Below are 25305 nucleotides of genomic sequence, written 5' to 3'. Positions count from 1 at the left end.
GACAAGGCTGAAGCAGCAGGCAGGGGTGAGTGCCATATATATGAACGCAGTATAATGAAGTTCCATAAAAAAGATAAGATGTCATTTTAAAGTACATGGATATTTCTTACTAGATACTGAAAACCTTTGAAGTATTTTAAGCAGGAACAGAATGATCACATTTGATTTTAGGACAGGACTCCACAAACTTCTTTTCAAGAGTGTATTAAATAATGTAGACTCACAGACCAGATGACCTTGGCTTTGATTTTTTTTTTTAAATAATAAATTTTATTGTTATATTCCCCATACAATTGCAGCCCCCCCATTCTGACCCCAATCCCTCCCCTCCTGCCCCCGCCCCCCTAAAAGTGTCTCTGGTTCATAGTTTTTTGTTGATTTTGATTTTCACTTTTTTATAGTTATTCATTTTCCTGGTCCCTTATTTAGGTTTTCTAGATTCCTGCTATGAGTGAGACCATCCGGTATTTTTCTTTTTCTTTTTGGCTTATTTCGCTGAGCATGATCCCTTCCAGCGCCATCCATGTTGCTGCAAATGGCATGTGTTTATCTTTTTTGAATGCTGAGTAATATTCCATGGTATATATGTACCACATCTTCTTGACCAGTCATCTATTTTGGGGCATTTGGGTTGTTTCCAAAGCTTAGCTATTGTAAACAGTGCTGCTATAAACATAGGGGTGCAGGTGTTCTTTGGAATTGATGTTTCTGTGTCCTTTGGGTAAATACCTAGGAGTGCAATTGCTGGATCCTATGGAAGCTCTATGTTTAGTAGGTCCAGAAATCTCCACACAGCTCTCCATCGTGGTTGGACCAGTTTGCACTCCCACCAGCAGTGCAGGAGAGTTCCTTTTTCTCCACACCCTCGCCAACATTTGTTGTTGCTAGTTTTTTTAATATGTGCCATTCTCACTGGTGTAAGATGGTATCTCATGGTAGTTTTGATTTGCATTTCCCTGATGGCAAGTGATGTTGAACATTTTTTCATATGCCTGTTGGCCATTTGCATTTCCTCTTCAGAGAAGTTTCTTTTTAGCTCTTCTGCCCATTTTTTGACTGGATTATTTTCTTTGTTGTTGTTGAGTCTCATCAGCTCTTTGCAGATTTTTGTGATCAGTCCTTTATCATTAGTGTTGGGTGCAAAAATGTTCTCCCAGTTGGTGGGGTTTCTCTTTGTCTTTGTTATTGTCTCTTTTGCTGTGCAGAAGCTCTTTAATTTGATGTAGTCCCAGCTGTTTATCTTTGCCTTCACTATCACTGCTTTGGGCTTTGATTTTTTTAATTTATATTTTCATAGAAGAACTGGGGTGCAGGCCAGAGGTATGGGGGGTAAGAGGATTCACCAGAGAGAGTGGGGAGCAGAACAGGTGGATCTACTGAAATCCACTGCTGAGGGGAGCAGCGGGGAGACAGGAGAGGTCTGCTGTGGCATGTGGGTCAGCTCTCTGGCCAGGGATCGAACTCATGCCTTCACAGTGATAGCCCTGAGACTCAACCCCTAGCCCACGAGGGAGGTAAGTACTGTCATGTGCTGCTGCCTCACCCTCAGTCAATATCAGAGCGCATGCTCAAAGGCTGTGAGCCATGGCCTGATGTGAGGGAGGCCTCACCATCCACGTCTGTGTAACTACACTCTGTGGCGTCTCACAATGGCTGAAATCCGGAACTGCACCTGTCTCAGAACACATCCCTGGTGTCATACCCAGTTTTATGGAATATCTTCCCCGTTCCTGCATGTTCAGTCTCTGTGTGTCCTTATGTCAATTTATGTCTCTTGGTGAGCAGTCTCAAGGGCCCGCGGAAGGTGAGAGACACGCAGCTATGGTGGGATCATCCTGTCGATTTCTCTGCTTTCTTTGGAGCAGAGCAGAGAAGAGGCAGACAGACACGGGCTGATTAGATGCAGAGAGGATTTGAAAAGTGTGCATAATGAAAGAACACTGAGGCAAAGGAGCTACAGACAGAGAGGAAATGCTTAAAGAAGTGAACCAGATGCTCTAATTCATAAAAGTAAGAGGAGATCACAGAGGTCCTAATAAAAAGGAAGAATATAGAGATTTCGGATAAGGTAAGTAGATGCAGCTGAAGACTGAATGGGGTTGCGAATAATGTAGTCAGATATTTGTAAGCAGGGGAAGGCATAGTCAGAGAGTGTTATCGATTTTAATATTTCAGATGCAATGTAATTCCACATATGAAAATATATCTTGGTCATAAACCTTCTGTTTATATCACCCTTTATTTTGTTATCATCTTCTACTATAATTTTCCAGTTTCTGTTAGAAAAGTTGACTTGTTATCCAGTATCTTTCCCCAATTTGATGTTTCTACTTTGGAACATTGCAAAGTCTGCTTGTCTAGGTCCATCACAATACATTAGCTTTAAAATTGTGTTTGTGCTTTGTAGAAAGTGCGTAAGTTGATTGAAATTTACGTGGAAAAAGGGTCTGTTGTACAAAAAAGCTTGTGATCATTAATTTTCCATACTAATGTTTAATTTTATTTTCATCTGCACCAGGTTTTATTAAAGTACAATAGCCTTTTAAGTTACGGCAAAGCAATAAACATTTTATTGAAACAAAAGGTTAGACATAATTTAAGAGCTATATTCTGCTATCAAAATAATAAAGTTGAAGCTGAATACAGACCAAAAATATTCACTCATTAAAAATTCATATTTGTAGATTAATGTGAGAAAGAAATGTCATTCTTTTATACTGATTATACCTATTCTTTTACAGGGAATATGTATGGGTCAAATGAAAAAAAATATGCAGTTTAATAAATCTATTTGGAAACATCTTCCCCCTTAATATGGTCAAGAATAAGAAAACACAATCAGTGTTTAAAAACAACATTCAGAGGCAAATGAGTATCATCGCAAGTTTCTATGATAAATTAATGCAAGAATTCTGTTTTGCTGCAGCAATGCTGGCATAACAAAACATTCGCAGACAGTCCTTTCTTAACACTCTTTAAAGTTTCATTTTTCATAAATATATAATCACAATAAATCCATAGGATTAGACTTATCCTTGTGATAAGATTCTTAGTAATGGTTATTCCAAGCAGTGCATTACTTACTATGAAACCTGAAGCTACTTAATATATTTTCTTTGCTAATTAAATTTACAAAGGTATAAGAAATGTAATGTCTTTCTCTCTAGAACATTTCAATTTATCTGTATTTATAATCCTGTCATCTTGAGTCATTTCTTGTTTTGGCTGTGTTAAGGGATAAGACTGAAGTTGATAATAATATTGAAATAGTCCATAGTAAAATAAAATTCCTTAATATAATAACACTAGAACTACATCAACATAATAACTAAATGCCATAGCAGAAGAAATAGTTTAGAACACTCATATAGATAACCTGATTTGCTGTATCGAATGATGTTATTACAGTGACTTCTTAGAAAGACTATCCTCTCAGGTATTTCATGGGGCAAATATATCAAAATAAACCATCCTGCAGGTTCTCAATGCATTATTACAAGTTGATTTGAGTATATGATTAGATGAATTAGAAATTAGATGATATTTAAGTATATAACTCTTATGTTAATGGTTGACCCCATGGATTTTGTCAGCAAATTCTCCAGTGTATCTTTTCATTGATAAGTTAAAGACACATCGACACTGATGTTGGCAGACAGCAGCGTTTTATTTAAAGCTTGTATCTGTATACTATGCATGACAAGCATAATTGGTACATGATACTGACACAGGGAATCTAGACTAGCTTGGAAAATTAACCAAAGACTCTTTAATTCCAATCTAGACCTTAATTTGTAAAGATTGTGTTTGGGAAGTATGCCTTTCTTGGCTCTTGTTTCATCATACTCAATGGTGAAAAACTGAAAGGTCTTCCTCTAGGATCAGGAAAGAGACAATTGGTGTCCAACCTCACCACTACTATTCAATGAAGTATTAGAAATTCTAATCAGAGCAATTAGGAAAGAAAAAGAAAGAGAAGTAATCTAAACTGGAAAAGAAGTATTTGTACGGGATGACACACATAGGAGTTTATATATAAATAAAAACTCCACTAAAACACGATTAGAAACAATACATCAGTACAGTAAAGTCTCAGACTACAGGGCCTTCCCTGGTGGCACAGGCGATTGAGCGCCACACTGTGAAGCCGTCTGCAGCCTCTCCAGCACCACTTCGATCCCTGCCAGCTGGTGAGGGTCCCACATGGCGCAGCAGACCTCTCCTGTCTCGCCCACTGCTCCCCTCAGCAGTGTATTTCGTCAGTCTGCCTGTTCTGTTCCCTGCTCTGTCTCTGGTGAGTCCTCTCACTCTCCCGTGCATCTGGCCTGTACCCTGGTTCTTGTATAAATAAATAAATAAATCTTTTAAAAAAAAGTCTCAGACTACAAAATCACTATACAAAACTCTGTGGTATTTCTAAATATGAACAAAAAACTAGAAGAGAATTAAATCAAGAAAATGATCCATTTATTATTGCATCAAAACTTTAAGCCTCTAGAAATAAAGCTCACAAAGGAGGTGAAATACATGTACAATGACTACTAAGACATTGTTTTAGAAAAAAAGAACAAAGACACAAAGAAATGGAAAGATAGTCCCTGCTCATGGATTGGAAGAATTAATGTTATTAAAATGTGCAGCTTATGCAAAGCAAAATACAGATTCAATATTATCCCTGTCAGAATTCCAACGGCATTCTACAAGGAAATGAAACAAACATTACTAAAATTTTTACAGACATACAAAAGACCCTAAATAGCCAAAGCAATCCTGACAAAAAAGAATGGAGGTATCACATCCCCCGATGTCACTGTACTTCAAACCTACTGTAGTGATGGCACATGAGTGCAATGGGGAAGGAAGTTCTATGGGGACTACGCCTGGGGGGAGCAAATATTGTTTAAAAATAAACAATGATGTAAAAAATAAATAAAATAAAGAAAACAGGTGTCATTAGAATAAAAAAGAGACATATATCAATGCAACACAATTGAGAGTGCAGACATAAACCCACACTTACAGACAATGAGCTTAGGATAAAAGAGTCAAGAGCATACAGTGAAGAAAAGAACGTATCTGAAACAAATTGTGTTGGGAAAACTGTTCAATTACAAACAATAGAACGAAACTGGACCATTATCTCAAGCCATACACAAAATTAATTAAAAGTTGATTAAAGACTTAGATGTAAAACTTGAGACCACAACACAGAAAACAAAGGCAATTGACTCCACGACACTGGCCTTAGATATGTCTGGTGACTCGACTCCAGTGGCAAGTGAAACACAAACAAAAATAAAAATATGGGACTACATCACATTAAAAATCTTCTGCACAGTAAAAGGACCCATTGTCAAAACGAAATTACATCCTACTGAGTGGGAGAAAACATTGGCACATCAAATGTCTGACAGGGGGTTAATAACCATATTCCACTTTAGCTTTAATTACTCGAATTCATAATATATAACTCTTATTGTAAGACCTACTATTATCACACTATCATCTTAAGGATCGCTAAGGAACAAATCATTACCAATTAAGCTATGACACATGATCAATGATAGCATAACGCTTGATTTCACAGATGTGAAATAAACAAAAAAATGTGCGCACTGGGATATATTTTATCTAAGCTTTCTCTTATAGACTGCACCTCAATGTACTGGATCACATGAAGGTGGAGACAGGAAGATGGTCTTCCCCTATGTGTCAGCGGACGAAGGACTGGCGTGTGCTCTTCTTTCAGAAATGTTGACATGGCTACATTTCTCTGTAGGGATGTATAAAACAAGTGACCTGATTTCATAATGTACCTTCCTTAGAGAAAATAAGACATTCTAAAAGTTGTACCCTGACTGATTTGCTCCCACAAGAAAAAAACAGAATAGAAAAGGACCAAAGTGCCTACCATTTGCCATTTGTACAACAAAACACAGGTTCCTATTGAGTATCATTTTTGTATCTATTTCCTATCAGGTAAAATTATTCTACAGGCCAAAAAAAACATTATTATAAAGATTTGACACGAAAATTATTCTACGCCATATAGCTATCAGCAAAAACAGTGACAGGAACAGAAGGTAGGTGTTGCTTTATTATGTTGTAAATAAAAATAATAAAGAAAAAAATAGGATGGCAGATGTTTAGTCTATGTCTTAGCATTTTCCATCCAGCTTTCTTTCTGTGCATTTAGCCACTTGTTCACATGTAGAGGAACATACATCACTTTAACTTGTATGGGCGACACATCAAGTCTGACTGCAGTGGCGTTGCTTGTGCATGGGATTCTACCATCGAAGACAAGCAGACAGGTGGGGACAATGGATGCAAAGCTACCAAGTCAAGAAAGAATGAAGCCCTCTATTTCACTGTCATATGCAATGCTGAAAAAATACTTAGAGAGAAATCATGAAATGATTTATCAAAGGGAACAATGTATGGATTATAAGAAAATTTAAGGCCATTTTGATTGCCATTGCATATGCAGAGGCATTTCATTTGGTTGCACAATTGAAAGGTACATTAAAATCCACAACATACAAGAGAAGAATATGAAGTTACAACATTTTAACTTTTATGGTTTTTACCATAAATACTACTGCAGGAATTAGTAATAGGTAGTTAATATTACTGGTACGACAGAGTCATGCAGATACTTTTGAAAAATATAATTCAATTAGCAGGTTTCCCTGTGATTTTGCCCTCCCTTCCCTCCATCTCATAGGGCACTTTTTAAGTTTTATGATGCCCTGAGAGAGAGATTCTGAAATCAAAGATGAAAACTACGTCTCTGGTTAGTCATTTCCTGAGCACATGAGAATGAAGAAGTAAACTTTACAGGTAGTCATCTGTGTGCTGTGTGTGGCAGGCCTCAGAGATGTAAGGGAAAGTCTGTTGCTATAGCAAATATTTGGCAAAAAAGACTAAGGACATATATAAAATGCATTGTCTGTATTCCAGGATAAATTCTGAATTGAGAAGAATCAGACTTACACTAGTATTGATGGCATTAGCTATTTAGAAGTGATGTGTCTTAAACATATATATATATTAAATCATTGTTCATTTTAATACAATGTTTGATTTCCCTGTAAATTCCCACCACCATGTCACCAGTGAATCAAAGGCAGTGCTTCTTACAGCAGAGCCTAGGAGAGGGTTTCTAAATATGTGACTAGAGGCTAAAGCACCTGCCTGCTAAAAACCTAAAGGAAATCACCAACTTAAACATGTAATTCATAAAAAACACTATGTTTTTGGAAACTATTATATGTAATCATGATGTTAAATATGCCAAAAACTTTTGTATTATGAAAGTTGATATAAATTATTTTTATTATTGATGAAGTATATTAGAAAAGTAGAGACTAATAATAATGATAAAAAAATAGACTCAATTTTTCCTTAACACTAACAGAGATGATTTCAATCTTCTGGCAAGGTGTATATATATATATATATATATATATATATATATATATATTACCAGCTGTATGGTAAGAATGACATAAGATAAGTGGCTTAATTCACAGTAGACTGAATCAGTAGGATACATGCCCCTTTCAAGAGTTTCTTCTCTGTGATAGCTTTGAAATTAAGATGGATCATGGGTGCTACGGTGGTGGAACTATGAGGACTACATCTAAAGGAGAAAATAAAGTACTGTACAAAAATCAATGATGTAAGAAAATAACTAAATTAAAATTTAAATAAAATAAAAATATATAAAAAAATAAAAAACTAGTGTTGTCATCAAATATATCAGCCAGAATGAGACTTAAGATAAAGACGGCCCCGGCATATTTACTGTCACATATACAAACTTTGAAAGCAATAACATGGCTATCAAATCACTGTTAGAAGAGATTCCCATTGGGTATAATATCTAAATTCCTAGTAGAACATCCAAGCAGGCTTGAGGGTGATTAATTACATACAACTTATAGAAATCCAAGACTGATTAATTACATACAACTTATAGAAATCCAAGAAATCCAACTTATAGAAATCCTTTATCCTTCTGACTAAAGTCAGAAGGATAAAGGATGTACCTAAATTCACTCTGGGTTTTAACCCATTGAGAAATAACATGAGATTGGCTAGAACGTAAGTGAGACATAGAAATCATCAAGTACTAGGAGGAAGTATTCTGAGATTGTTGGCAACATTTTGGCTAAAATGTTTTCTTTTGCTCTCCTGAAGTCTCACTTGGATATTAAGATTATGTATCTGCTGGATTTTTATGGGGTGTGGGATAGGATGGTGTTAGAAATACTGATTTTTTACAACCAGTTCCTGATCCTACAATCGACATCCAGTTAGTCTGTGAAAACTCCAGGGAGATTGACTCAGAATGAAGCTATTGGATGAGTTTAAACTAATCCTAGCAAAAATATCAGCGAGTTTGGGATTATCTCTTGCTTTATGCCCTTGGTGCTTTCTTTTCTGTATAATATACCTAATTCTGCATCATCAAAATACTTAAGGGCATTCAGAAAAAAAAAATTGAGAGCAGAAATTATTATTAGCGAAAGAAAAGTAGTGTGGTGATTTTTGAAATCAGGGGCCTTGGTTCTGCCTCTATAGCTGCTAACTGTGAGGCCTGTGAAAGTGTGTCATTTTTCCAGCGACGTAGATTAAGAAATCCTAAAACAGTCCTGGAAAAGTTGGAAATGTAGGTAGAGTGAAGTGACTCCAAGTGAATAATAAATTAGTCCTGTTTCCCTAGAAACGGACAATGCTTTCAAGTGCCAAAGTAAATAAGATGCTCCCTCTATCATGGGCATATAGCAGAACATCGAAAATACAAAGAGCACCAGAAGGACAAGCACTGATGGAGCAGCCTGGCCAGCAGGCCCCAAGTCTGGGTCTAGCTCTTTCCTGCACAGTGTTCATTCTCATCTATAAATTAGCATCAGGCTATGTGACCTTTATTTAAAATTCTCTTGGTGTCTCTCTCCCATGGGTGCCAGCTGAAATGAAGATGCATCCTTGATCTCCACAATATTAAAGCAACTAATATCTCACAAGGGTAATTTTCTCGACTCCATAATGTACCACTTTCCGGTGAGAGCTGCACACTTATTGATTCCTCAACCCACTGACTGACTCCTATGCCCAGATCTTCTGTCAATCTAACGATTAAGTAATTCGATTTTTGGTTTGATAGACAAACACCACACAAGTCCAATTTATTTTTAATTCCTACAGCCCTCAGTGACTGGCAGTTCCAAATAAACAGTATTAATAAATCATCAATCTGTAACTAAAGAGCAGGTTCTTTCAGGAACATTTGCAGTTGCAGACTCTGGGAAGTCTCAGAGGAATATTTGTCATTCTCACAGTTACAATGGGACATAAGAGCAGCCATCTGAGACAGTTTGGCTACGGACTGGGGAAAAGAAAACATAAACTACAGGAAAAATGACTTTATGAATTGATAACTGGCACTTTCTTATTTGCAATAAACATATAAAAAGAGAAAAAAAAATGACTTAATGTTCTGGTACCCTAATAGGCATTTGATGGAGTGTAACAAAGGATGATTTGTAAATGCTATCAGAAAGAGAGATAAGCAGGAACAAAAAAGGGCAGGAAATTGAATGTGTTCTTCCCTCCCACCTCAGCACCAGGTTTCAGATGAATCTGGAAAGGTCATTCACATAATTATTACAGTAACTGGTTCAGGGCCTTTTGAACACAGCTGATCTGATTGTGTATTAATGGCTGCAGAAGCAAGATAAGGGACATGTAAAGTGAAGGAAAAAAATCTGCCTGCACCACTACTAGCTCGCGGGATTGTCATAGTAGATAAACCGATGTTGCTTTATAGTATATGGCTTTTTTTATTACAGAATGACCCCAAGTTTGCCCTTGTGCACGGGGTCATTTAGCCTCAGTGACTAAATTTTACTTCTTTGTTGTTGGTGGCTATGTGACATATCTGGTGATCTTACTGGGGTCTGCAAAAGGTTATATGGTGAAATGAAAACTGCCAGAAAACTGTAACTTATATAATGTGGTCAAAATTTTCAGGGCCAAGGCACGTGAAAGGCATCTGTAGATTTCTGTCTGACCAAAGCAAGACAAAGGATTGGCCACATTACTGATACCTGAATTCAGTGCAGGAGACTGATTCAACACGCCATGTAGATTGACTACCTTGCTGCATATAAGACTACCCTCGGGATCAAAAACTTTAGTAGGGTAGGGAAGGTGAGGGAAGGAGAGTAGGGACAGCTGGCTCACTAGGGTAGGCCTAAGAGAAATATGGGTGAGCATATAGTTCCCAAGGGCAGAGACAATCGCAAGGCAAGCCAGAAGGATTTTATGGAGATGTGCCCTTTGATTGCGGCCTTAAAAGCAGGCTAGGACTGCAAGGGCTAGATATTTCAGACTGAGGTCTTCAGGTTATAGAACCACAGGAACAGAACACGCGTGGACGAAGTACAGGGAGGGGTGTGTCTGATGAAGACATGAGTGTGAAAATGTAAAGTGAAGCCTGTGCTAGTATTACATTCCCATCTCTCAGCTCCACCCTTACTCAGCGTCGGAAGGGTGAAGGCACAGTTGTTCACGTTACGCTTGAGATTTCTGTTCCGTGAACGGCTCCTCAGCAAGGCTTCCTCCCGAAGCAACCATGAAAGTTTCTTGCACACAGTAGGACAGCTCCATTGTGGCCCGCCTCAGAAGCCCTGCAGAGCCTCCTGGCTGGTGTCTCTTCAGAGGTCCAGAACCTTAAGGGATTCCTCTGAGCTTCCAATTTTTTAATAATTTCAGCTCATCTCCTCCCATCCCGGGCCTAGAGATAGTAGCTGCTTCCTGCAGTTACTACTTCAACACATTCAAGATTTCGCTTTCCTCTGCTTTGCTTAGTTAACAAATTCTACCAACTAGACTTAAAAACTGAGCACAAACAACTGAAAACATCACCCGTTTCCAATGACGTACGCTGGGGAGAACCAATGGAGCGAGATCTTTATTAGGGCCCTGGGGGATTCCTTCCTTGCACTGTCCTTTCACCTCTGGGCCTCATTTCCCATCAAGGGTATTGTGTTCAGTGTCTAAAAGCAGAGCGGGGAAACAGCAGACGCCCCTTCTTCCCTGAGCAAGGTCTCCCGGGGAAAAGCTGAGCAAGAACAGGCGACGCTCCTCACGTCCACGTCCTGCACAGGCCACCCTCCGCTTGAAGAAAGATGTTACATAATAATGGAGTTGCCGAGAGGCAGCTAATTAAGTCAGCCTGCCTTTCGTCTCCCACTTTTAATATTCAGTCCGAGTGGGTGCATGAGTAGCCAGCCAAATAAGAATGTTTAAAATTTTCATTTCCAACCCTGACCCAGACCATTTTTCTCCTTTCAGGAAATATTACGTCTAAATTATCAGAAGATAAATGGGATTATTACATCCTTCCAGCGCGCGGGGAAGAGCTGCTCCTGCTTCTGCTGATGACCCATTTTCCTTGTAACAACTTTTTTCATCGAGAACTTCTATATTATACCCAATCTAATTCTGCTAGTTTAATCCCATTCTGCTGGAATCTCACTCCCCCCATCGTGCTGAAACTGGAGAACAGCTTGAGAGCAATCTCTCGACAATCACCTTCCATATGTCTAGAACAGCATTTTCCTCCCAAAGTAATTCATTCCCATCGTACTTTTTGCACTTTACTGTATTTCTGAAGCCTTTGTACACCTTGTTTCCCCTGTGGGTCCTCTTCAAGCATCTCTCATTTTTCTGGGAAATGATACTTTTGGAGAATTGACCAACACCCGGCAGCACATCAGGTTGCTTCATGTGTCAGCTCTGTGCCCAGTCTTGCCAACGCCATGGGCACGGAGACTTCCAATGTACAAACAGTCCCCTCCCGTGTCCCAGGCCTGCGGCAGCCTGGAAGAGACCACCTGATTTTTGCTAAATTCAGATCTAGGTAGAGGTCTCTTTACAAGGAAGCTTGCAGCGTATAGCTTCCCTATTGGATTTTCACTTAACTTCAAACTGGGCAGGTGGGTGAGCTTGGATACTATCACGAGATAGTGAAATTCGATACCCTAAAATTATTTATCTTCTGCCAATTTCCTTTAAGACTATAGAAAAAGTGCCAACTTAGGTGTCTTTGATCTATCTGTGCAACCAAAACCGCATTCAATTACTTCCTCTAAGAAACTGAGCACCTCTCTGACAGTCCTATAGAGAGAATGTGCTTTTAAAGAGGAGTAAAAACAGAGTTTGTGAGCAGTGGAGCCATAGTCTGGTGTGTTTTGAAAGAATGAGTCTTTAACAATCAAAGGCCTTTCTCATTTTGGCTTATCAAAGGTTCACGAGATCATGCCACGGGTGAGAGAAAATTCAGGGGGAAGAAAATTGGCCATTATTGTTCTTTACTGTCAGTTTTTAAAGTTGGAACAAAAAAAAAAAAAGGCAGTAAATGTCTCCAGAAGACACTTGTGCGAGGACCTGGCCTGGGGGCGCTGCTGTGATGACCACGCTTGGCTCTCACCCCCCACACCTCGGGCCTGTAACCCAGTTCTTCTATGTCAAAAAATATAAATAAATAAAATTTTAAAAAAGGAATAGTCAAGAAAAGGTGGGGGCAACTATACAAATTGTAAAATTGGACATAAAGAGAAAAGGGTAACAGCAAGAGACAGAGGTATGGACTGGACATTGGTGGATTTGTTCGGAAGAACAGGAATTACGAGTTCAGAGGTTTTAGGCATAGGCCTCCCTGGTGGCGCAGGGGTTAAGATGCAATGAAGCTGTCTGCAGCCTCTGCAGCACAAGTTCGATCCCTGGGCCGGTCAGGGATCTACCCACATGGCGCAGCAGACCTCTCCTGACTCCCCGCTGCTCCCCTCAGCAGTGGATTTCAGTAGATCCACCTGTTCTGCTCCCCCCTCTGTCTCTGGTGAGTCCTCTCACTCCCACACCTCTGGCCTGTACTCCAGCTCTTGTATGCATAAATAAATAAATCTTGGGAAAGAAAGAGGTTTTAGGCACAAATAAGCTATTGTTCATTACTTGTTAATTATACAATGCTGCTTGGATTGAGCAGACACGAGAATATTCTGAGTCATTCGTTTTGTCAACAATCATTTCCTGAGGGCGGTGTGCGTGGCAGGCACTGGGATTGTGCATTTGCAGAGTGCGGTCCTGATGCTGCCTTCCTGGGGCTTCAAACAGCCACGGGGACTCCTGGCTCTTCCACGGGCCTCCCTTGCCTGTTCCTCACTCCCGCCCCAGCACCACCCACCCTCCCCTGCCCCCCAGATTCTCTGCTTCGCTTCACCGACTGTCAACTGCATCCTCTAGACTTGCAAACCCCCTTCTGGCTTCTAGTTGCCCTCAGCAGTGGAAACCACCGGAGGTCCAAGGGCAAAAGCAAGTGGACGCAGGACACGGATGCCTGGCCCTGTCCTCAGCTGTGCCGCCAGCTCCACTCTGCCCCAGCAGGACCGCAGCTCCTGTGTGCGGCCGGCTGCCCCCGTCTCTCCGGGCGCCCCGGTGCTGCTGCCAGGACTTCCTTCTCCTGACCCCCAGGCTTCAGGGAGGGAGTGACTTCCCACCCTCACTAGGCTACAAGCACCTCCATTTCTTTCTGTGGTTCGTTTCATCCTCACAGAGTGACACTGAACTGTCCCTTTCCTGAACTCTTTTGAACCATGCGAGGTGCAGCCTATGTGCAGCTGAATTCCTAAATGATACAGGGGAAACTACAGGTGAGAACCCGCATGTGCAAATCAGCTAGATCTGTGGAAAGGGTCACGGTGTAAAGCACGCAGGGCTTAGAGAGAACGTAATGGCTGTGAGCCGGATAGAGCAGCCCCAGTTGGCTGCTTTAGAGGTGACATTTATGTTGAGGGCAGGGGAGAAATGCAAGGCAGCATGGGAAGTGCAGGGAAGAGCGTGCCTACTAGAGGGAACAGAAAGTGCAAACGTCACAAGACAGAAAAATGCTTGCAGGCGCCATGCCGAAACCTGGCCAGGGCCCTCTACGAGGAATGTTGGCTTAAAACACGGCATGTGCAGAGATGAGGGGACAAATCAGTTTGATTGGCCACATCTGGTGTATGCCTAGGGGCAGGAGCTGGGGTGCTTGGCTAGATAAAACCCACCCAAGAATCACCAGTTGTTAGAATGGGAGCAGCTCAGGCGAGCCCTGGAAACGGAGCAGGTACCACGTATCCATTCGGAATCGCTGTGGTGGTGTCAGGACTCAGTGCTGGTCTGCTCCATGGGGTAATGTGCTGAGAGGCATGGACTCAAGCGAGGATGTTAGCTCTTTGATCTTTTTACTGCCGTCAGGATGGAAGGCCCATCTTTAGTAGAGGCAGAGGGAGGTGTCTTCATCACATGCTTCATGATAAGTGTTTGTCCCCAATGATTGTGACACTTCACAGAAAGGACAGTAAAGGAGCAACAGAAACTTTTTTGAGAGGCTGTGGTTTTTCTTTATTATATTTATTTATGTGTTTCTATCTTATTTTTTTTATGGGTTGGGTGAAGGAGTCGCAGAGACGGAGTGGAGAAAATGGAGAAAACAGAGTATTAAAAGAATGTAATTTGATTATTCGATCCTACCTAGAATGAAAGGGATTTTAAGGATCAATTTACTAAGCATATTTCAAGCCTTCCAAAAGCAAACACATCTATCTTATTAAATAAGGCTGCCTGGGGAAATATCCCATATTTTTTTTTTCTCTATAAATCTAGTTCTCTAATTTGTTTTACAATACGACTTCCCTTTGTTAGTGCAAACTCTGGCAGTTAAGAATTATTTAACTGTAGGATATACTAAAATCATTGGCATCAAGGCTATATATACATATACACACACACACATATATTATTTTTGTATTTATCAGAATTCAGTTTCTTAGTAGGGACATTTTCAGGCATACTTGACAACATGGCATGGGCAAATGGTGAAAAAGAAAACATTTAAGAGATTATGTAATCCAGATAATCTAGATAACTAATACTTTTGGTTTGGAAGGCCTCCTCAGGTAGCTGCCCAAATAATTCCTTGTTGAATTTGAAGTTCTTAAAATATATTTTTACTTGAAGCATCTTTGGCTTGAAATATGAGCTACACAACAATTTATTTTGATTTTGGTCTCTTATAATGCTGCTTCTACTTACATTTAAATGGAGTTGCTCATATGTGCTGTTTCAACCAGTCTTGAAACTCGCCCATGAATTTTTCATACTTACTAACATTTCTCTCACCCACAGGCTAAATCTACTTTAATAAGCACATTTATATAGCATGTTCTATCTTCAAGTATTTTGTGGTGAAGCTGTGGGAGTTAGATCACCGCAACTGAAGCTAAGTGATTAGTAACTGATAGAGATGCATTTATGCAAATTATAATTATAGAGTCTAGAAAGGACCCTGATGTCTTATCACCTTAAAAGCCAAAATAACAACACCATTTAAAATGAATCATAATACACTAATCAAATATAATCAAAATCCCACTCTGGCCTGTATGCCCAATGCTTATATTATAAACATCATTGACAAGTGATTATATATCAGGGGATTTAAACCCTCAGAAATTGAATCTGAATAGCTGGCATTAGAGAGTGGTGTAAATCATCCTTCTGATTTGGGAGTGATTACAGGTTGTACTTATTGACAGCTGGTGTTGCTATTATGTCACTATTTCAGGAGATATTCGAATAATCAATTGGTTCACTGTAACCAGTTGTCTTATAATTTTTTTAAAGATTTATTTATTTATGCATACAAGAGCTGGGGTGCAGGCCAGAGGTGTGGGGGGTGGGAGGATTCACCAGAGACAAAGTGGGGAGCAGAACAGGCAGATGGACTGAAATCCACTGCTGAGCGGAGCAGTGGGCGAGACAGGAGAGGTCTGCTGCGCCATGTGGGTCAGCTCCCTGGTCGTGTATTGAACTTGTGCTGCAGTGGCTGTGGATTGCTTCATAGTGCTGACGCTTGACCCCTTGCGCCACCAGGGAGGCCTGTCTTATAATTTTTATTGCTTTGTTATATCTTATCAGAATCTAAACCTTATACACGAGGACCATACATCACCTTTTCCTTTTATCGTCCTTTTATTTACATCATGCTGAATGCAATAGATGAGTGATCCTGAAATTTTAAGCAAGTCGATAAAGAGATACGAAGCTCCACTTTTATATGAAGAAGTTTTCTCTCTGTGAAAATAGCCTAATTTTGTGCTTTATTGTTCATAGAAATGACTAGAAAGATAATTCTAATTGGCTACTTCATCAATTCCCATTTGCTTTTTTTAAAAAACGAATAGCCACTAAGGAGCTTCTGGGAAAATGAAACCTAACAAAATAAGTGATTCAAAAATAAGATATGTCACATTTTAATAAACAATTGTGTCTAATTATGAAAGAATATGTACTTACTTGCCAAGTGCAAAGCACTCCATCTTAACAGTTGTTCCCTTAGCAGCTGTAAGCGTGAATGGAAAATGGACCTCAATTTTCGGCTCATATTCTCCCATCACACCTGGGAAATAAAGAATAGTCTTTAAGCATAAAATGAATGACACAATTTATTTCCAGTACCGAAGATGTTACACTGCTCCACTACGGCTTGGTTGTTAATGTCTATTTGATGACTGCTAAATTTTTGATGCATTGAAATAAGAAGTACCCTTAGACTCAATCATTACGATAAAATTCTAGTCCTTCTTTAAAAACTGCATTGGCTGTATGTTCAGTACTATCTAAAATAATAATTATCAAAAGTGTCAATTAACACTGGTATTTCACTCACTGATGATGCACCAGAGGAAATAAATATAGACATTCTCCATAGTTAATAATTGTGTTGATTTTCTTAAGAAATCAGAACTTTATGTTTACCAAAGAAATAAATACTTACCTATTAAATTAACATATAGTTAGTGGATATCTGTAATTTGCAAGGTATTTTGCTAGGCATTGTAGGAATAACAATGTTTTATTATTCAATATTAAAATATTAAATAACATTTAATGTAGATAAACCAGCTATGGACCATGCTCTCAATCTCTCACCTGGTCTGTACTTAAAGAGAGAAACAATACAAACTCAAGGATAGCAAGGGAGTTATATGTCAGAATACCTGTGATGCAAGACAGGAAGTGATGAGTGCATGAGTGAGGAATCTTTAAACTATTATGTGCATATGGGTAGATTACAATTATCAGGGATACGTGGGAAATATAGGGAAGAAAGTGAATGAAAATGTGGGACAAAGAAAAAGAGATGGAAGTCACCAGAAATGAGAATATCTGTTTTTCTGGCATGCTGGCATGTAAAGGGAAATAAAGAAAATTCTGAAGTGCAAATGGAGTCCAAAGATTAAGATGGTCTTGATAATCAAAGTAGGACATTCAAACTTGAATCTATAAGTAACCTGGAGCCACTGGGATTTTGACAAGGGCACTGCCATGTTGAGATGTGTGCAGTAGCTGGTAAATTGATGACTTTATTTCAATAGGCAAGTTAAAAGTTTCAATAGGCAAGTTAAAGGTATTAAAGAGCTGGGAAGGAATTGCTGTAGTAAGAAGAGATAAAAGACACTAGATGGAAAAATACCAGAGAGAGAACTGAGTCTGGCGCACATGGGTGGTGGGGGTGGCTAGAGATTAGGCATTGGGTCTTGTAAGAATGACACTAAGATTTCCAACTTTGGGGGTAGCTGATGTCACTGGAAGAAAAAAAAAAATAACTAAAACGGGAAAGCTGATGATTTTCATTTGAGAAGTACTCAGTGTAATAAAGACATGGTGCATTTGAAGACACCAGTTTGGGTAGAGTTTTACACATCAAAATACAATGAATGTACTAGGTCAGGTCAGGTGAATTTCACAGCTAATAACCTTAGGTAGTCCTGCAGCTAATTTTCTCCCAAAAATAATTTTAGAAGGACACAGTTATGATTTAGCACATATGCTTCTTTGAAGAGCTTGTGTATATGTTTAAAAATGACCCAGCAATTCTACTCTTAGGAATCTACCCAAATGCATTAATTAATAATTTAGGAATAATTTAGGAATCTGCCCAAATGCATTAATTAATAATTTACAATAGGTAAGCTATGAAAACAATCCAAATACCCAAGAAAAGATGACTGGACCAAGAAGATCTGGTCTATATACACAATGGAATATTACTCAGCAATGAAAAAGATAAACATGCCATTCACAGCAACATGGATGGAGCTGGAAGGGATTATGCTCTTGAGCACCAAGAACCTGACAGAGAGCAAGAGAACTGAGAGCTCAGTGCTGCTATACAGTAAACACAGATGTTTGAACTCATATTTTCTCTTTCTCAATAAAGTTTTTCTTCTACTTTTTTAATATTTTTCCTCTCCCCTCACACTTTCAAACTCTCTTTTATTTTCTCCTTATGTCTTCTTTGTTTCCCGTTTCTCCTCCACAGCAGGAACTGGCCTATAATGACACTGTAAGTTCAGTGTAGTGCTTCCACTGAGGCTGGATTTATGTTAATGCCTTTCCTCTGAGCCCTCTCGTGCAGGCTTGCAGACATCCTGTTTGGGGGCTGTTTTCACAGCTTACTTGAAACTGTTCCCAAAGTCAGTTTCTTCTCTCTCCATCTGCCCGTGAACTTGATCCTGTGTTGTTCTTGTTCCTTGCTTGCCTGTTTACCTGAAGCTTTAGTACTATATAACTGAACATGGCACTTACTGAATGCATCCCTATTAAGCCCGAGGCCCTCACCTGCATAGTTCCTGGTGAGAGCCAGTCGTTGGTGAGCTCTGTGGAGTATTGCAGAAGGCACGGAAGTCAGACTGAATTTAGAAATTATTTTACAAAAATTCTTTTAGTGAATTGTTTAAAGAAATCTTAAAAGTTTTGATTTCTTTCCTTACCCTAAATAAGCATTCCCTTTAGGATTTTACACTAACACCTTTGTGTTCTTTTCATTTATTTATTTTTATGTTTCTTTTTATCAAAGACAACCCCATAATTATACGTTTCAAAACCTTGGTATGTCTCTTACTAACAACAAAGCATTCTGACATTAATGGTTAAACATTATTTTGTATCTTCAATCCATAGCATAACCAGAAGGATGGACACTCGTGGAGTATTTGGGAAGTTATTTTGTCCAGATAGACCTTCTGGTGCTTCTCAAATGAGTCCCATTTGGCCAAAGATGTCATTCAGCCTCACCCGAGGGTCCAAGAGATTTAATATCCAAACTAGACTTTAAACATAAGATTGAAAGTCCTGATAAGGCAGCTTCACCGCTTTATTACCTAATTTGAAATAACTGGTTCTTTTTAATTTACTCTGAGAGTGATGAACACTGACAAACAAGAAAGCTCTTTCTTTAGACACGTGTTGCTTTCTAACAATTGAGTACTTTCAGCAAAAAAAAAAAAAATTGTTTTACATCTCGTGGGATAGCTATTTTAGAGCTGCAGTTCACGTCAGTGTATAGCACTTAGTCGAAAGGGTCAGGTCATTGGCCCCAAGTTCTATACAAAGCTGTTGGTTGAAATTGGCCAAAAGGACAAATTTCCTGGCCTTAAACTCACGGCTGTTTTCTTGACATCTCTCTGTTGAGGAATTTCAATCACAGAGTATAAGAGCCCGGGTGAACTGCATGTACTGCATCAATCATTGATTGTCTGCCATGGTTACTTGGCTTATTTCAGCTGCTGTTTCTAATACCTCAAGTCAATGCAGCTTAGCTTGCCATTTTTTGTTGGCTAGGGTTTGGTGATGAAAGCAAAGGGAAACTGCCTTATAAAACACACAATTAAAGATCAAAATAATAGGTTTATCCCCTCCGTCAAGGAAGCTCTTTTTTGACAGCCCCTAGTATTGAATTAAATATTGCTCAAAGGACTTCCTCTTTTTCCTCACACCTGTCTCTTCTGGTTCCCTTGGTTGCCCTACTTTGGAAATACATGCCATTAGAGGATGAGCCCAAATTACCTAATTCCTAATAAACAGAAACCTTGAAGCTCACACTGCATTACGCTCCTTCTATGTCTTTATCGTTGTTGATTTTCTTATTTATTCCAATTACTTACAGAGAGCTAGGGTGCTTTTCCCTAAGTGGAAGGAAATTTAGAGCAGCCTTTCTCCAAGAGAACAGAGATCCTCTGCACCAGGAAAGTCAGTATACACTACTAAAATTTAGGATTTAAGATGCATTAAAATTTCCTAGTCATTAAAATTTCACCAGTCAAATGCCTGGTGATAAGTAGTCTTTAAAGGTGGGGCGACAGCTTAAAATTTAAAAAATTCTCCAGGAAATTTTAGGTACATTAAAGAAAATGAAGGTTGGACCTGTCTTGATTCTTGATTTTACCAAGTCGACTGAAATATCTGGGGGTCCGTAATCATATTGCACTCACTGGTGACTCGTCCTAGCACTTGGGCAAATGATATTCCACTTGTATGTGCTGATGCTCACGCTAGGGCTGGGATTATTTTCTGATTACCTGGCCATCAGTTCTGACTGGTCAATGTTCATGTGATGGCAGCCACTGAATATTTCAAATAACATTTCTGTCAAATACTCATAGTAATAATACTCATTTATAAGGTTAAAAATTCATGTCCAATAAACCTTAACATTTTGTATTAGCTAATAAGTTAAAAAGATTCTTGATTGATCATTTTCTTACATCCAAATAATGGGCATTTACATTTTTACTTTTAACATCTTTGACAAGTTTCATTCACTATCTGGGTTTTTTTTTTTTTTTTTCCAATTATAACAGCAGCTCTGACCACGTGAGTTGAGTAGGGGTCACTATTTCCCCACAGTTCTGTTTTCCTGGCTGTAGTCACTAACTTGGCCCAAGGTTGGCCAGTTAGATTTCCTGACTGTCTTGGATACAATGTTTGAGTTGAGTTTGGGATTTCTGAAGAAGGTATGAGGGAGTCTAAGTCTTAGCTCATCCATGGTAGCAAAAAGATCCTGCCAATCCTGGAGCTGCTGGAGTCTCCATTATGTGTAAAGAGGTGAGCTGCCCCTGAAGAGAGTTTTGCGAGCTTCTAGAATCTAGTCAATATAGGTGGAGAAGAGAGAGAGACAGGGCTGGTAACATGTCAGTGTTACCTGGGATTTAGCTTCTTGCTTCATCTTGAATAGCTGAAAGCTACTTCAGTTCAATAAAAGAAATACCCTATCTTGTAAATAGTTCAAGTAGAGGCTTCTCAGTGCAATCATAAGAGTTCTAACTGATCGATCACTGGGTTCAAGCTTACCAGTGGTGACCCAGTGTCAGCTTCGCTCTCAAAACTCATATGAATTTCAAGTCAAGCATATTGAAGGTACAAGGCAAACGACAAGACACAGTAGTAGTGATATAGGGGCCATCACAGATCAATAAATAAGATTTGCCCTAATTTTAAAGATTGTCATTTTAGTAGGCATTGTAAATTCTAAAAGAGGATATAAAACATTATATATTTTAATCTATGGATATATAGATCTTAAAAAAAGAGGATAGTGAAAATATAAAAATACAGATAAAGCACTATGGGAGTTGAGGAAAAGAAAGGATTCTTTGATTAGGAAATGGGGGAACTGCTTCCAGTGGATTGTGAGAGGGGACTGGATTGGAAGATGTAAATGTGGAAGTTAAGCACCTCTCGGGTGGGAAGTAGAGTGTTCAAAAACATGGACATGATCTTCTCTCTGGAATTTTATCAGGAATTTAATTTTACTCCACTGACTGTAAAGGAATACTAAGAGAGAAACTTCAAATCTAAGTATGGGTGAGAGGCTAAATAATATCTAGGGATATTATATTCCATTACTTATATATTAAGATACCTTCAACAGTGGCTTGATAGCTTCGTAGGAGTGCTCGTTTGGAGATACAATTTCAACAGCCGATAGGCATCTGATTTTATTTAGAGAAACTGGAGATAACATTACACAGACCCATTGTGGTGAGTCACTACATGGCAAACCGAACACACAATATGTGTAATGAAGGTGCACCTGGGATAAATATCAAAACAAAGGCCCTAAGAACTGAACTACAGTTAGCATGCTACCTGAGCTGCAAATTTTAAGATGCATTAAAATTTCCTAGTGACATGTCTTGATGATTTCATTTCCACCAAAAATATATGTGATGTCTTTTTGCAATATTATTTTTATTTTATAGCACTTGAATATCCATAGATGGTCCACTTTTTTATTTTTTTTTGTTTTACAGTTTCTATTTCTATTTAATTTTTATTTTAATTTTATTCTATATATATTACATCATTTTTCATTGTTGCACAGTGTATGCATTTTCATCTTGGTTATAGCCCCTGTACAATTCCCACCCCCCCCTTGTTTTGATCCTATTCCCTCCTCCCGCCCTATAGTGTGTCTCTGGTTTATAGTTGCTGGTTGATTTTGATTTTTACTTTATTATAATTAGTCTTTTTCCTGGTCCCTTATTTAGGTTTTCTAAATTCCTGCTATGTCGAAACACTACATGACGTACACTCAGTAACATCTTTACAGACACATCACCCAAAGCGGTGATAGTGACAGCAAAGATAAACAGCTGGGACTACAACAAATTAAAGCGCTTCTGTGCAGCAAAAGAGACAGTAACCAAAACAAAGAGAAACCCCACCGACTGGGAGAAAACTTTTGCACACAACACTCATGATGAAGGGCTTCTCAGAAAAATCTACAAAGAGCTGACGAGACTCAATAACAACAACAACAAAAAAAAAACAAAGTAAACAACCCAGTCAAAAAATGGGCAGAAGATGGTCCACTTTTAATTATGTTGTTACTATTTTTAAAGAAAGCGTAAATATGTAGTTATTTTGCTAAGAAAACCCGCCATGAGGAAATGAAAGCCCAAACAACAGACGATAATGATCATTATGCTAATGTTAAAAAAGAGAGCAGGTGAGACGGGATGACTGAGTGGCGCCTGGCACATCAGAGGCACCTGACTGTGTGAAACGTGTGTCCTTGTCCTTCCAGGACACGCTAAGTACCCACCTGTGACTCAGAGAGAAGGGACGCACATCCCAACCCCAGCCCTCGCTTTGCTGAAACACGGAGGCAACCACAGAACCTCCGGGACCCCAGTTTTCTCTTGTATCATGAGAATGTTGATGCCATTGATAGTGGGTTCAGAAATTTCAAGGTCTGTTAGGGAATCTATATTGTGCATCACTATAGCAAAGCGCTGTTTGCTTACTATATCGGAATAAATGAGGATTTATGATCTCTGGAAATTTTACACACTTAGAAATGTGTCTAAGTTCTTCCTTTTCAATGCCCTTATGAGCTACTGTTAAGAACCAACTTCAGGAGCTTGGGTAAAGAGACAATATACTACTTTCTCACCTGAAAAAGTGTATATTATCCTGAATCGTACTTTCTTGATATGAGTCATCGTTATATAAATAAAGGGATTAGAGAATATCCTGACAAGAGGAAACAAATGACTTATGTTATCTTCAAATAAATGCGCCACTATGAGTAATATTTATCCTGGGAGGTTGAGAAGCGCTAGAGAGCTTTATTATTAGGAGTTGTTTTTCATCACTATTATATATATCTTGAAAATCTGAGAAACCAATAGTTGTTCCCTTGTCCCTAAGTATCAAGAATAAATAGATCAAGGGGTTGTTTCACAATGTAATTACTTTCCTTTGATTACTGAATTTTTATTTTCTTCTCTTGTTCTTGCCACTATGATTTAAAGAAAGGGACCCATCTCTTTCCACCATCCATGCCATCCATGCACATCAACGGCTTAGAAAAATAACTTACAGAAAGTACAGTTAAAAAATTTATGTATTTCTTCCAAACAAGCACAACAGCCCTCTAGCATTAAGTAGGCCAGAAAAAGCAAATTTGAAAAAATGTATAATGAAGGGTTGGATAGTCACTTTGGATGAGAAGTATTTGGAAAATTTTTCCTTTTTTAGAAAAGTAAATATGATTGCTATTTTCATAAATTTCTATTTGCAAATAAAATTATAGAAACTTCTTTGTAAGTAGATACACATAATAAAAAATACATGATTTATTGTAAGTTCATTTTTTTTTTCACGTGTATGTGGAATACAAAGAAACGAAACAGAGAAACAGACAAACTAAACGAAAACAAATCGTAGAAATCTGACAGCTGAAGTGAGACTGTGAGGAGAGGCTGTGAGGGGCCAGTGTCTGTGTGGGGGGCTGTGGGTGCTTTGGAGGTGGCTGGGTCTGCTGAGGTACATCTGCAGAGGTGTGATCCTAGTCCCCTAAATCATACACTGTTCTAAAACATGGTTACCACAATCAAAGGCGTCAATTCATAAAATTCTTATGGGTGAACTTATTATTTTATTTTTAAATATATTTTACATAATATATTTTAATATATTTTACATAATTTTCCATCTTTTTGTACAATGTATGCTTTCTGCTCTCAGTTATAGTCCCCATGAAATTCCCACCACCAGTTCACCCGCGTCCCATCACTATAGTCCCTTGTGCTCTTCCCAGCCCTGTTTTGATGCTACTCCCTTCTCATGGGTGAGTTTTTAACTTACATTTTCTTTGACTCTGTGAAGGGCACGTGCCTGTGAGTTTCCATGTGTGCCTTTCCAACATGGAAAGGAAAAGACATTTTTGGCACTTGCAATAATTTTGAAACTTTACCTTTTCTGAGATGACCCTGAGATTCATGTGAGCAGAACGACAGATCGGCCGTAGAATTAACTGGAGACCTCATGGATACAACCCAGGGTGACTCTTGTAAGCTAGTTTGACTGGGCCGAGGGGTACTGGGTGAACAAGCACATAGACTCAGCATGAAAACTGAATAAAAACATACGTTCTGAATATAAGATGTAAAATAATATGTTCTGAATAACATATCAATGCTTAATCAGGCATTTATTGATGCATGTATTTATGTTTTGGAGTTGACAGTGTAAGTTATTTAAGTACAAGATTTTGTTTGACCAATCTAGCATTTTTTTTTTTAATTTTTTTTTTTATTAGAGGCATGCTTTATTTATTTATTTTATTTGTTTGTTTGTTTTGTTTATACATGCACTGGGTACAGTCAGAAGCGTGGGAGGGTGAGAGAATTCACCAGAGCCAGAGCGGGGAGCAGAGCAGGCAGAAGGACCGAAGTACACTGCTGAGGGGAGCAGCGGGCGGCAGGAGAGGTCTGCGCGCCATGTGGGACCCTCCTCCGGTGGCCTGGGAGCAGCCGGGGATCGAACCGGCGCTGCAGAGGCTGCGCGCAGCTTCGTAACCCAGCACTCAACCGCTGGGCCACTGGGGAGGCCCCAATCTAG

General features: G+C 39.0%; 1 protein-coding gene across 3 annotated transcripts in view; it reads right to left on the bottom strand.

Moving 5' to 3' along the window:
• Positions 1-25305, bottom strand: part of CNTN5 (contactin 5) — a gene marked incomplete at both ends in the record, with an annotated part of 519573 nt that overhangs the window by 212861 nt on the left and 281407 nt on the right. For all 3 annotated transcript variants that reach the window (XM_084251216.1, XM_084251217.1, XM_084251218.1), the window contains one exon: positions 16408-16510. In XM_084251216.1, the coding sequence (XP_084107342.1) occupies positions 16408-16510 (103 nt within the window). The remainder of the gene's footprint in view (positions 1-16407; positions 16511-25305) is intronic.

The sequence above is a fragment of the Talpa europaea genome (genome assembly GCF_964194135.1).
Source record: "Talpa europaea genome assembly, chromosome: 12".
Lineage (NCBI taxonomy): Eukaryota > Metazoa > Chordata > Mammalia > Eulipotyphla > Talpidae > Talpa > Talpa europaea.
This window is presented reverse-complemented; position numbering and strand designations above follow the sequence as displayed.